The following is a 14,880-nucleotide window of genomic DNA, read 5'->3' on the forward strand; positions in this document are numbered from 1 at the left end:
TTGTCACCTGTCTGGATTTTTTTTTAGTTGATCGCCCAAATCTGGAATTACCCTTATCCGCTTCCGGAATCGGATCTGATATTGTAATTGTCTCACGGCATTCATTTTGTTTTCAATGTTGTTTTTGTCAGTCAGATACGATTTTTACTCCAATTTACACATTATTTGTCAGCGATTTTCTGTATAAAGCTAGCGGTTGAACAAAATGAACATTGCTGTCATGAATAATAATGATGAAAGTTTTTGAGATCGTTTATTTAGAGACTTTGGTAAAAAGGTTTGCAAAGATATTTTTTTTAAGTGGAAATTCCGTCGGGCGTAGCAAGTAACCAATTTGAAAGTCCGACTGCAAAAGTGGAAGGTCGCGGACCTCGGACCACCGCTAATTTAAACCCCTGCCTCCAAATTGAAAAGATACGAAAATTACATCTTCAAATTTGAAATTGCCGCCAACATCATGAACAGTTGAACTTATTTTAATAGACTACTGAAGTAGTTGACTACGTATTGACAACAAACAATATTCCTACGACTTTTGGCATTTGGGAAATCTAAACTACTTGTCTTTAGAGATTTTCGGCGATTAAATAATTCATACATTTGTTCTTTGACATCTTAGCCAAAAGCTCAGGGGATAATAAACTACATAAGGATTCCTAATGAGCTCTTCTTCCTATGTGCAACTTCAAAACTTTTTGGTGATTCGACAAACATTTAAGGTTTTTCTGGTCATATTTTTTGTAATCAGAATTAAAAGTATAAAAAAAACTGTCCAGTTAGTTATAAATAACATAATATCGAGCTAGATAATAACAATGGCACGTATTTCAGCATTTATTGGGTAGAACACAAATCTAGGGTGCTCTCATAAGGCAACTTAACTGCCTAAAAATGGCTGGATCCATCCTGGAGAATAACAAGTATCTGGCATATAAAAAGCAGACTAATAACAAATCTTTTTAAAAAATGTGTTGCACAATTCATATTACCAAAATATAGTTCAGATAGGAATTTCAAGAACCTGAGAATGGGGTAAATATTTTATGTATTCACAGATTAAGATATATGTGTTAGGCAAACAGAAAGTAAAACACAATGACAACCACTTATTAGTTAAAAAAATGTTAAACAATGGGTTCAGAAAAGGTTAAATTGCCAAAGAATTAGAGAAATTATTGTAACATTCTCCATGCTGAAATCACCTTAAGCAGTTGCAGTATCAAGGTACTTACTTCTCCGTCTGTCTGTTGTGCATACGACTGGGTCATTACTTTCTCTCATCATGTTGGTGAACTGCTGGGCTTGTCGACATCTTCTCACCAGTACAAATAGCACAGATAACACTATCAGCAGGAATATAGACACAACAATGGGTATAATGACACTAACTGTTAGTGTGTGGTCTGACTTAGTGTCATAGGAACCTGAAACATATGAGTAAAACTTAATATAAGTTTAAGACACTGACTATTTATGTGTGTTGTTGTCAAAGGAATGATAAACAAAAACACTAAAATTCCTAAATATTTAAACTTTTAGTATGTCAGAGTTGTTGTCAAAGGAAAGATAAACAAAAACACTAAAATTCCTAAATATTTAAACTTTTAGTATGTCAGAGTTGTTGTCAAAGGAAAGATAAACAAAAACACTAAAATTCCTAAATATATAAACTTTTAGTATGTCAGAGTTGTTGTCAAAGGAAAGATAAACAAAAACACTAAAATTCCTAAATATATAAACTTTTAGTATGTCAGAGTTGTTGTCAAAGGAAAGATAAACAAAAACACTAAAATTCCTAAATATATAAACTTTTAGTATGTCAGAGTTGTTGTCAAAGGAAAGATAAACAAAAACACTAAAATTCCTAAATATATAAACTTTTAGTATGTCAGAGTTGTTGTCAAAGGAAAGATAAACAAAAACACTAAAATTCCTAAATATATAAACTTTTAGTATGTCAGAGTTGTTGTCAAAGGAAAGATAAACAAAAACACTAAAATTCCTAAATATATAAACTTTTAGTATGTCAGAGTTGTTGTCAAAGGAAAGATAAACAAAAACACTAAAATTCCTAAATATATAAACTTTTAGTATGTCAGAGTTGTTGTCAAAGGAAAGATAAACAAAAACACTAAAATTCCTAAATATATAAACTTTTAGTATGTCAGAGTTGTTGTCAAAGGAAAGATAAACAAAAACACTAAAATTCCTAAATATATAAACTTTTAGTATGTCAGAGTTGTTGTCAAAGGAAAGATAAACAAAAACACTAAAATTCCTAAATATATAAACTTTTGATATCGCCAATATTAAATATTCTAGTTTTTCCTGTCTGTAAAACTGATGTGATTTTGAATTTGATAGCCTATTTTATTATATCAATAATTTCTAAATTTTTTAAAGCAAAAGTGATTAGCTCTATTTGTAAACAATTTTCACTGTCATTTCATGACCTTTAGTTCATGTGGGAAAACGCTGGTACCAATATTTTCATCAATTTGTACAATACTTATACAGTGCAATATTAAACTTGTCCCTGAAAATCGAACGATGGTCCCTAATCATGTAAAAAAATAGAGTATTACACTCCTGATGTGTAGTTTGATCACATAGTCACATGATTTATGGTAGGCATGGTTACATACCTGAACAACCAATACTTTCATCACTCCCATCTTTACAATGTTCCATATTATTAGCTTCACACGCAAGCTGGCCAGGGATACAGTAACCATTGGAACATTTAAAATGGGTATTGGAATTACAACCTGCAAATAAGAATTTATTACTTTTTTATATCAAAACCTTGTTAATGATCATTTTCATTTATTCAGCAAAATAAAATGCATGTTTGCCATTTTACCATAAGAAATTATGGTGAAGTTGGTAGACAAAACAATTAATGTCTTGAACAATCATCAAAAGCATCTGTGCATGCAGTATTAAATTGTAGACAATACTTGAGTGTTTGTATCATGTATAATCTATGCTATAGCTAATTATAGTTTGAAATCTGTTACATTTATGTAATATGTGTTGGCCAACTCTTGAAAGCTCCTACGATTATAACAAATATATCAACATTGCACTTAAACTAAAGTTGAAATATTTAAGGTTGATAACAGGAGGGCTACTTATGTCATAAAATTGTTTAAGGCTGCCCATACAAAAACAAAAGATGTGGGGTATACGTCAATAAGACAGCAACCCTAACTTCACAGAACATTATGTAATTTACAATAGCTATGTAGTCCTGCGGAAAAACATTCTGAATTTCATGTATTGGTGGACCATATTAAGTTAAAATCATTATGAAAGCATTTGTGTTTGTCATGACTGTCATAACAATTATCAGGGAGTCATCTTCAAAGTCAATCAGTAATCAAATGAGAAACTAAACAGCCAAACAGGAAGATAGAGACAGTAACAAGCCTTAACGTTAAAACACCATGATTAAATACAATGATTTCTAGCTTTGACTTTATGTATTTTATTTTACCTGATGCATAATAATTTTTATATGAAGCGAATGCCAACTTGAACGTAATTGAGTTTCTGTAGATTCCACGTAGTCGTATGTAAAATCCTTCCTCATCTTCAAAGTCTCGATAGCTGCCACCAAACTTGGGAAATAATGTGCCAACAATCAGCCCATTGGATGTCAACCCTTTGTGAATTTCTACCTTAACATCACCAGAGTTGTTATCACCTGAATAAACTGAAGAAAAAAAATTCTTGAAAAATTAAATAATACTAGTTGCTTAATAAAAATCTATTTATTTATATAATGATACTTGTTCAGAATAAAACCACCTGGGTTGCCGCATGTTAGCATACTCACCTGGAGGGAAGGAAATAGTGGGTTCAATATGCAGCAGGGTCAAACTGAGGACTTGATAATTAGTATGTGCTACTTCTCCCCTATGCAAGCAGCAATTACATTTAAAGAGCAAAGACTAGTCTGTCTTGCTTCAGAATAATGTGTCAGTGTACACAGCCAATTTTGCATAGGTACTATTTTTGTACTAAAAATCTGTAGTACTGAAAATTTACTTTTGATTTTAAGTACTATCTCTTTACTTTAAAATTATTGTACTATTAACGTACCTGTATTTTACAGTACTTGATTTGTACTTAAAATTTTGGTACAGAAATAATACCAAAAGCGATCACAATATTCCATCTTTGAAAATTATAATTCTAAGAGATTTGAAATAGAATCTATTAGATATTGTATCAAAATGCTTAAAATGTAACATTGTAACCAAAAATATGTAGTACTTAAATTTTCAAGTACAAATCAAGTACATGTACTGTAAAATACAGGTACCTAAATATTACAATAATTTTAGAGTAACAAAATAGTACTGAATATGAAAAGTAGATTTCCAGTACTACAGATTTTTGGTACAGACATAGTACCTAAGCAAAATTGGCTGTGTAGGGTGGCATGTCAATGTCTTTTCAAATTTATAGACAAAATATGCATTTTACCCCTGTGTTCTATTTTTAAATCTGCCTTGTTATTTCAAAGGCTGTGTCGTTAGACACATTTTTAAAACAAAATACCCAAAATGTGGATAAAGGTGGCCAATTTAGTTAAAAGTTAATATACAGTCCCCAAGAGATAAAAAGTAATTGTATCTTTTTTCTGGCAAAACAAAACTATCACTCATGGTCGCACTTCTTGGTTTCCAGAAATATTCTAGAACGGCATTTATTTTCTTATGCAATTAATGCAGGTGAGAGGGTGAGCTAACTCCTAAATGGTTTATGTGTGCTAGCTATAATACCAACTTTACTTTCCTATTTACATGCATTTCAAGCTGGTACATAACACTACAGGGAGTTAACTCTGTAAAAACCAGCTGAACTTTTAAATCAAGTTCTATTGTTATTGATGTGGAAATAAATAGCTTCTAAATGATCAAACTGCTATAAATCCACTTAACTTTTTCTGATGAAGTGTGTGGTTGAAGTTGTTAGAAATTTTTACATTTTTGTGAAAGGGTCAAAGTATATATTTTGTTGAAGTTTTATGAAAATTAAGCAAGCCAAATTAATTTTAATTAAGGTTTTTCGTACCAACTTAATTCAGTTAGGTTTTTTGTTTACCTGAAGAGAACCTGTTGAGCTTCATATATGTTCCTTTGTATCCAGGTTGTGTCTTCACAACCCATACACAGTCATATTGATCACTAGAAAACTGGGGTTTAAATTCAATATGGCCACCATCCAAGGTCATGTAGTACTTTCCACAATCTGAAATATCAAATATATAATACTTTTTTTTAAATATGATTAATGAACACACCATGCAATTCATATAAGAGTGTGGTAAAAGGTTATTTTTGTGCAACGTGTTTCGCAATTTTTGTTTCACATGTAGATGTGAAAATGATCGCTATTCACCGTGTTTTGTGAAATCGATAAAACAATCAATGTGCCGGAAATTTTAAATTGTTCTTTCATCGTGAAATTGTAATTTTATTTCTTGTTCTTCCATGCATATACTCCCCTCCCCCTTTTATGCCCCCTAATATAAATCAACTACTGACACAAAGATATATATCAACTGAGTGTACGTAATTTTGATAGTAAAATGCAGATGTTGGTATTACAATGGCAATACTTAAAATATATAAACTATGCAGATCTTCAAAAGCCAATGAACCATGATTGAAAAATTTATTTGAAGTTATTTGGAACTATGATATTGGTATAGAATAATATAGAAAGAGGAGATCTTGAAAGGAGCTGAGTTGAGTTCAATATAGTAGCGGCTTCGTGGATGCTATCAATATCTATGCAGCAACTAGTCTATAGCTACACGTTCAATAGTCAAAATCTACGTAGCACTACATAGCTGCTACGAAATTGAACTCAACCCAACTGAGTGTTATAACTCTCCGTGACAAAATTCAGGTTTTATTATTAACACCATGAAGATTTTTTTAAGCTCTTTGGTTGGTTTGTTGTCTCTTTGACATATTTCCCATTTCCATTCTCAATTTTATACAAGATGCTAATAAATGTCTTATTTCTCCAATCAAAACAATTGTTTACAAAAAGCCTAACATATGGTATCTGTTATCTCAGGTTATTAGGCTACCTGTAATGTGTATGGATAATAGAGTTTCTCCAACTTACTTGTTTAAATTTTTGACTTAAAGCCAATAATCTTTAAAGTATAATTAGTACTTACTAGTATTTGGTTTTTGGTAGAATTCATGAGCTGAAATTAAAACAAAATGCCATTATTTTTTTTGAAGAAATTTGAAAAGACATTCTTCTTTCAAACCATGGCAGGTCTTAGTTTCTAGAACAACAAGTGTATTTCAATATACAATTGGACTGCATTAGAAGGTTTTGAGACTTTGATATACCATAAGTATATCATTTCAGATAGAATGATGTTAATACATTTTTTGGACGAAGAAGATATTAATGGGATATAGATATGAACATTGCTTTGATAAAGACAAATCCACAAAATTAGATTTTTTTTAATTGCTAGATCACAAGGTAAATTTCTTCAGGAAGACATCTTACTCGAACACATTATTCAACTGTATCTAATCTTAAAGGTAACAAATTGTTCACCTGTTATGAATCTATAGGAAGCTTTGAAACCCAAATTATTCCTGTAAGATGATCCAGGCCAGCCAGTGTCAAATATTAACTGTAATTCATTGTTATCTGATTGGACAACAGGTCGAGGAGTAGTATCATGTATAATGATCGGAAATCGATAATCTGAACTTGGATTAAACTGAAAAATCAAAAAAAATCATTGATATGAACTAAGTCATCTGAAAATAACAGGATAATAATGTATGTATTTACTTAGGCCCTATGTCTTTATTTATTTCTCATGAAGGGCTCATTTTGTTTTTCAAAATGATAAGAGAAAAAAAGAAAAAAAAACTTAATCCATGTGTTGTCTTGAGTTTCTTGAGAGTCTAATAGATCAAGTGCTTAGATAAATAATTAGACTAAATAAAACAAAAGTTAAACACATTAATATCTCACCTACTAAAAAATGGAAATAATAACAAAAATTAGATATATTTATATTTGATGTATAAATGATATGCTTACATATAGAGCACCTCCAGGAGCAATGTCAAAATCATCAAATTCTATAACTACTTTATCTGTGGGGTTTCTGCTTCTAAACACATATGTTGTCTGCTCGCCATTCTGTATGTAGGGATTAGGGAATAATGAAGACATTACTTCTCCTGTTCGGTGGAGAACTGAATCTCCTTCATAAACAAAACGTCGCTCTACAAAAGACCAGTTATAATCAAAGCGCTGTAAGCGCTGAAGGCAGTTAACCAAAAACCAAGGCAACCGTAATTATGAAAACTGTGGCAATGTTGCCTCAACATTAAACATTCATATATAGTACATTCATGTTTATCTAATGATTTATTTATTAAGGCAAATAGTTTATATGTTATCAAGGTTTCAAAAGCAATGCATATATCAATGTATATTTTTTATGGTGAGTCTGCAGTGGTACAAGTTCCCAATGATTGCATTTTATTCTACTTGGTAGTTAACCTTGGTTTAATTTGACTGCTAGAAGTTCAATTTGACTTAGTATGAACATGTAATAGTATGAATGGACTGGTTTCCCTGGAAAGAAAACTGAGTTTGTGTTCCATAGTACAAAAGTTATGAGACACGATTCAGACAAATGTTCACTACAACAGGGATCAAAGGTGAGGTCTGACTGACTTGCCCATAGTAAATGTAAATGATTTGTTATTTTAATCCATACATATGAATATATATAATTTAGGGGTGGGGATCTCAACGGTTTTCAAGTTCTCAAACAGGTAGGGGTAGGCAGAGGATTTGGAGGGCAGGGGGCCTGAACCCCCTTTTTGGGAAAAAATTTGGTTGCTTATATAGGGAATCACTGAAGCGTGACTGGAGCGGGCCCCTCTTAGGTCAGTCAGTGGGCCCCACTTATGAAAATTTCTGGATCCGCCACTGGGGGTAGGGTGACCCTAGGGACTTCCCCATCATTTCATTTTATTTGTTATATTGTCCCATACATGAATATATATGGTTTAGAGATGGGGATCTCATTGGTTTCCAAGTTCTCAAACAGGAAGGGTAGGGTGACACAAGGGACTGCCCCTATATTTCATTTAATTAGTTATATTGATCCATACATGAATATATGTTGTTTTGGTGTGGGGATCTCGACCGTTTCCAAGTTCTCAAACAGGAGGGTTGGGATGACCACAAGGATTTCCCTTATATTTCATTTGATTTGTTGTATTGTCCCATACATGAGTATATATGGTTTAGGGGTAAGGATCTTGACCATTTCCAAGTTCTCAACAGGAGGGTGAACAGTGACCTCAGGGACTCCCCTATCTTTCATCTGATTTGTTATATTGTCCCATACATGAATATATATGGTTTAGGGATGGGGATCTCGACCATTTTTAAATTCTAAAACAGGAGGGGTGGGGTGACCCCTAGCGACTCTTCCTAGATTTCATATGATTTTTCATATTGTCACAAACATGAATATATATGGTTAAGGGGTGTGGATCTCGACCGTTTCCAAGTTCTCAAATAGGAGGGGTGGGGTAACTCCAGGGACTCCCCCTATATTTCATTTTTTATTTATTATATTGTCCTATACTTGAATATATGCAGGGGCGGATTCAGACGGGGGAGGGTTGCGGGCTTGCACCCCGCTTAAATTTGCAAAGCATGGGTTGTTCTCAGCTTAATAAAGAATATTCCGATAATTTTACCTCTTTTTTTTAGCCTCGCTCTGCTCGGCGAAAATTTAAGTTTGCGCCCTTCTTAACCTATTAAAAATCCTGGATCTGCCCCTCATATGGTTTAGGGTTGGGGAGCTCGACCGTTTCCAAGTTATCAAACAGGAGGGGGTAGAGTGTCCCAAAGAATGCCACCTAGATATCATATGATGTACTTACATTAAGGTATATATAATATAGTTGCATTATTTGTGAAAATAAAGAATGAAACTTTCAGCTACTTTAATTGACCCTTCAAAATTGACCTGAGAAAAAACAAATAACCCCTCGAAATTGCAGTAATATGTTTACACTTTAAAAGCATCTCACATGCATTATCATCATTTATCATTTATAAAGAAAATTTAGACTGTGACCATGAACATGTATATTGTTAGATATATACTGTTCCCAGCTGTCACGTTGTATTGGATTTTTAAATTAAAATTTGTCAAAAAGTAATTTTGAGTTTCTGAATAAAATATTTTTCTGCTTTTTCTTTCTTTTGGTTTACAATACTAGTGTTTATATTCATTTACCATGCATAGATGTATTTTTTCACCTGCTTGGATTTATTTTGTAAATGATCGCCAAACCCGGAATTACCCTTATCCGCTTCCGGAATCGGAACCGATTTAGTAAAATTTTGTCTTCACGGCCGCCATTGTTATGTGTTTACAATGTTGTTTTTGTCAATCATATACGATTTTACTCGAATTTACACAATATTTGTCGGCGATTTTCTATATAAAGCTAGCGGTTGAACAAAATGAACATCGCCGTCATGAATAATAATGATAAAAATAGGTTTTTAGCTCGTTTAATTGGAGACTTTGATGGTGAAAAGGTTTGCAAAGTAATTTCTTATTTTCTTTCAAATGTAAGGTGACTACGTCGGGCGTAGCTAGAAACCAACTATCCTAGTCGAAATTCCGCTTGCAAAAGTGGAAGGTCGCGGACCTCGGACCACCGCTAATTTGCACACCTGCCTCCAAATTGAAAAGCTACGAAAATTTCTTTTTCTAATTTGAAATTGCCGCCAACAGCATGAACAGTTGAACTTATTATATAATAGACTACTGACGTAGTTGTACTACGTATTGATGACAAACCATATTCCTACGACTTTTGTCATTTGGGAAATCTAAACTGCTTGTCTTAAGAGATTTTCGGCGATTAAATATTTCATACAATTGTTCTTTGACATCTTAGCTAAAAGCACAAGTCATAATGAACTACACAAGGATTCTTAATAAGCACTACTTCCTATGTGTAACTTTAAAACTTTTGGATAAATCGACGATCATTTAAGGTTTTTCTGGTCATTTTTTTTGTAATCCAGAATAAAAAGTATAAAAAAAGTGTTCAATTAGTTATATATAACATAGTAGCGAGCTAGATAATAACAATGGCAAGTATCTCATGATTTATTGGGTAGAACTCAAATCTAGGGTGCTCGCATAATGCAGCTTAACTGCATAAAAATGAAGACAATTATATCCTAATTTTTTTTAATTCTAATATGTTCTGCTTTGCTCACAAAGGGACATTGCTAGCACACACAAAAGTCAATACCGCCAAGACATTGGACATCAATATAATCTATGAGAAGAGAGAATAATGTAAAGCTACACTTTTTTTAAAACATTAATGAAGTAACTAAACATTGTTAGTCAACTTGTTTTTCGTGACTACTATTTTTCAAATTAAACACCTTTCAACTATATTGGGGCTATTTATTATATTCATGCTTTTCTTACTCGGTTCTATTATTCGAATAAAAGAAGATCCAAGTTGGATATATTCTTGGTCATTTATATTCTTGTATTCAGGTAAGTCAGTAAAACAAATCGATTGCAATTATAAGTAGGTCGATACTATACTTTTTAAATTGTTGTTTTCAATTTTGCATTGCTTGTTTTATAACCAACAAGAGGCTGTCACAATGACAGCAAACCGGATTTATTAACATTTATTTGTGTCCTGCCAATATCACAAGAACAATAACTGATGAACGGTAAAAGTGAAAATCGTCAATATCAAATTTGACATCCATTTTATCATCAGTATCAACATATTAAAATTTGAAAAGCTTAGGTTGAATGGTTCATGAGTAAATGCAACAACATGAATGGAAACGCCATTTTTCGATCTTTCAAGAACCACCTAACTGATGAACGGTAAAAGTCAAAATCAACATTATTGAACTTGACCTCAATTTTGACATCAGTAACAACCTAATAAAATTTGAAAAGCTTTGGTTGAACAGTTCATGAGTAAATGCATGGACACGTCTGGAAAAGCCATTTTTCAATCTTTCAAGAACCATAACTCCTGAACGGTAAAAGTCAAAATCGTCATTATTGAACTTGACCTCCATTTTGTCATCAGTAACAACATATTAAAATTTGGGAAGCTTTGGTTGAACAGTTCATGCGTAAATGAACGGACACGACTGGAAATGCCATTTTTCAATCTTTCAAGAACCATAACTCCTGAACGGTAAAAGTCAAAATCGTCATTATTGAACTTGACCTTCATTTTGTTGTCAGTAACAACATATTAAAATTTTAAAAGCTTTGGTTGAACGGTTCATGAGTAAATGCAGGGACAACATTTGGTTGCCGCCCGCCCGACTGCCCACCATACATCCCCAAATCAATAACCGACATTTTTGTCACAAAAATCTGGTTAATAAAACTAAAATCAAAGTGCTTGTTAGCACTGAATGGTAAAGGCTGCTTTAATTTATCAGTGGCAAGTCAAAATAAATATTGCATATTGTTAACATATTGGTTGTAGTTGATTCTGAAACAAGAATGTGTCCATAGTACACGGATGCCCCACTTGCACTATCATTTTCTGTGTTCAGTGGACCGTGAAATTGGGGTCAACACTATAATTTGGAATTAAAATTAGAAAGATCATATCATAGTGAACATGTATACTAAGTTTCAAGTTGATTGGACTTCAACTTCATCAAAAACTACCTTGACCAAAAACTTTAACCTGAAGTGGGACAGACGTATTATCATTTTCTATGTTCAGTGGACCATGAAATTGGGGTCAAAACTATAATTTGGCATTAAAATTAGAAAGATCATATCATGGGAAACATGTGTACTAAGTTTCAAGTTGATTGGACTTCAACTTCTTCAAAAACTACCTTGACCAAAAACTTTAACCTGAAGCGAACGGACGCACAGACGGACAAACGAACGAACGAACGAACGGAGGCACAGACCAGAAAACATAATGCCCTCTACTATCGTAGGTGGGGCATAAAAAGGAAGATAACTCCCATTTTTAAAGATGATTTTAACAATGACATCATTAATACTTTTAGAACAGATATTAGTCTAATGTAATTTTCTTGACAAAACATTTTGTAACTTGAATATTTGAGTGTTAATTTCATTGATAAATTTCTAGAAATGTTCATGGATAGGATCTATAGAATTTTATGGTTAATGCACTATGTTTTGTGTATCTCAAAAGTAGTGATGAACCTTGGAACTGGACATGGTATTGTGAACTTACCAACAGCTGTAAAAGTAAGTTGCATGTCGTGATTTGTAATTCCTGTGTGACAAACAGCTACATATAATACACTGGACGTGGTATTGTAGTCTTTCCAGTTACTGTCCCAGATATGTTTCATTGTCGCATTGTGATCATTGTAGTAATAGCCATCAAAGACGTAGGCATAAAAACATCTGAAAAAATATATATATCATATGAAACCTCTGGGTCTTAATATTGATTAATTGCAACTTTACTTCTTATCCATGTGAAATGTTGTCACTTATCATAATAATATACTTTTAAAATCAAGCATGAATTTAAAAAAAGTGTAAGATATATCTTGATGTGTCCAGTAATTGTTTTAATGTTTATTGTTTTTGCACACTTCTATATTGATTGTCTGGCTAAATTATGACAGTTAATGCCAGGGACATCTCAGGCTAAATTATGACAGTTAATGCTAGGGACATCTCAGGCTAAGTTATGACAGTTAATGCTAGGGACATCTCAGGCTAAGTTATGACAGTTAATGCTAGGGACATCTCAGGCTAAGTTATGACAGTTAATGCTAGGGACATCTCAGGCTAAGTTATGACAGTTAATGCTAGGGACATCTCAGGCTAAGTTATGACAGTTAATGCTAGGGACATCTCAGGCTAAGTTATGACAGTTAATGCTAGGGACATCTCAGGCTAAGTTATGACAGTTAATGCTAGGGACATCTCAGGCTAAATTATGACAGTTAATGCTAGGGACATCTCAGGCTAAATTATGACAGTTAATGCTAGGGACATCTCAGGCTAAGTTATGACAGTTAATGCTAGGGACATCTCAGGCTAAGTTATGACAGTTAATGCTAGGGACATCTCAACTTTCAGAGATGTCAGAGATTTTGCTCTGTGTTGAAGGTCTCACTGTGACTGAGGGTCACATTGGGGGGTTCCGATCCCGGATCCCGCTTACTGTTTTGTCAGATTCCTATATCCTGCTTACTGTTTTGTCAGATTCCTATATCCCGCTTACACTATGTACGTAAGCAATTCTCATTTTTTTTGGTCATTTCCCGGGTCCCGCTAGACCTCATTTCCCGTTTCACGAAACAATAACTTGACTTTCACGTGTCACGCTTACAAAAATCAACATCCCGCGTCATACTTAAGACCCCAATGAGACCCACGTGACTGTCAGATGAAGAACAGCAATAAAATCACTGTTCCTTTGCTTTTTTGTGTTTTATTTTTGCTTTTTATGAATTTATTTTGTGTCATCATTGGATACATTTATATTGGATACATTTATACCCCATACCCTTCATTGGATACATTTATACCCCATACCCTTTTTTTTCTATAATTCATTCAAAAAGACAATTCGTCTTTAGTGATTTTTATGTTAATAAATGTTACTATGTAATATTTTGTGGACTATTGTTTGTCTTTTTGTTATGTTAAATATTGACTTATAGCAGTATAGTGTATTTATGTTCATATTACTCAAAACAATAACTTACCCATTCATGCATGCTTGAGGTGGATGAGTCCAAAAACAATTGTTGTTAAATTTAAATGTTGTTTTAGGTTTGATAGACATGTAGCAATTTGGTTTTGACTGAATACGTAAGACAGATGGACTGGTTTTATCTGTTACTTCTCCCTTGAATACTACTGTTCCTGTGTCTCCTTCACTACGTAAAGAAAGTCTATTAACTGCTGAAACATCTACCTCACCATAATCTGTAAAGAAAAAAGTTCAAAATGTAAGGCTAGATGTCAGCTTTTTGTTATATCAGTATATGAATGATACAAGAGAAAGATGGCTGAGTGCTTTTAAAATCAGCTGAATGTTTTAATCACATGTATTTGTAAAGAGAAGTCCAGCTTCTCATTGATTAAAATAAGTGTTTTTCAAATTGCTATATATCCAGTGAATTATTCCATTAAATTGAATGGTTTAAATTTCTTTAAATTTTACATTTTGGTCACCAGGTCAAAGTTAATAATTTTTTTCAATTCTATGAAAATCAAAAAAGTTAATTCTATTTAGTCAATGTGTTGGCAGTGTTCTTTTCAGGGCCTTTTAGCATCATGGTAATGTGATGCTATCTGAAGTGGTTTTCTTAAAGATCATGTTATTGATGTGATGCTTTAATTCTAAGAATTAAGATGGTATTTCAATATCCCCTTTCTACCAGGATCCTAAACGAAATATCTGGGGAGAACACTGTGTTGGGTGGTACCCTTTTAATCGCACTACATGTACATGGCATTTTTGTATCAGTCACAAGTACAGAAACATGTCTGGGCTTGTCTTTAGTTATCTTTGTAGTCTTACAAATCTATTCTCCATACTTACCATACTGTGATGTCACAACAGATATTACAGCAGTTGTATAAACCAAGTAACCTGAAGATGCAAGTAAGGAAAATTATATATTTATTCATGTACATAGGTTATACAATCTTTTCTCTTATACAAAACCTGAAAATTTGTCCTAACATTTTTACTAATGTAAGTATCATATGTGTCAACTTTTCAAACCTCCAAAATGAGACTAAAAAAAAAA

The 14,880-nt window shown here is 33.0% G+C and overlaps 1 protein-coding gene across 1 annotated transcript in view; it reads right to left on the minus strand.

Moving 5' to 3' along the window:
• LOC139524851 (uncharacterized) overlaps positions 1-14,880 on the minus strand; it is a 33,860-nt gene that overhangs the window by 16,484 nt on the left and 2,496 nt on the right. The window contains exons 3-12 of the mRNA XM_071319960.1: positions 14,670-14,720; positions 13,828-14,050; positions 12,333-12,508; positions 7,102-7,289; positions 6,604-6,772; positions 6,206-6,235; positions 5,116-5,262; positions 3,500-3,718; positions 2,646-2,768; positions 1,233-1,424 (exon numbers count right to left, since the gene is read on the minus strand). Coding sequence (XP_071176061.1) covers positions 1,233-1,424; positions 2,646-2,768; positions 3,500-3,718; positions 5,116-5,262; positions 6,206-6,235; positions 6,604-6,772; positions 7,102-7,289; positions 12,333-12,508; positions 13,828-14,050; positions 14,670-14,720 — 1,518 coding nt within the window. The remainder of the gene's footprint in view (positions 1-1,232; positions 1,425-2,645; positions 2,769-3,499; positions 3,719-5,115; positions 5,263-6,205; positions 6,236-6,603; positions 6,773-7,101; positions 7,290-12,332; positions 12,509-13,827; positions 14,051-14,669; positions 14,721-14,880) is intronic.

The sequence above is a fragment of the Mytilus edulis genome, chromosome 5 (genome assembly GCF_963676685.1).
Source record: "Mytilus edulis chromosome 5, xbMytEdul2.2, whole genome shotgun sequence".
Lineage (NCBI taxonomy): Eukaryota > Metazoa > Mollusca > Bivalvia > Mytilida > Mytilidae > Mytilus > Mytilus edulis.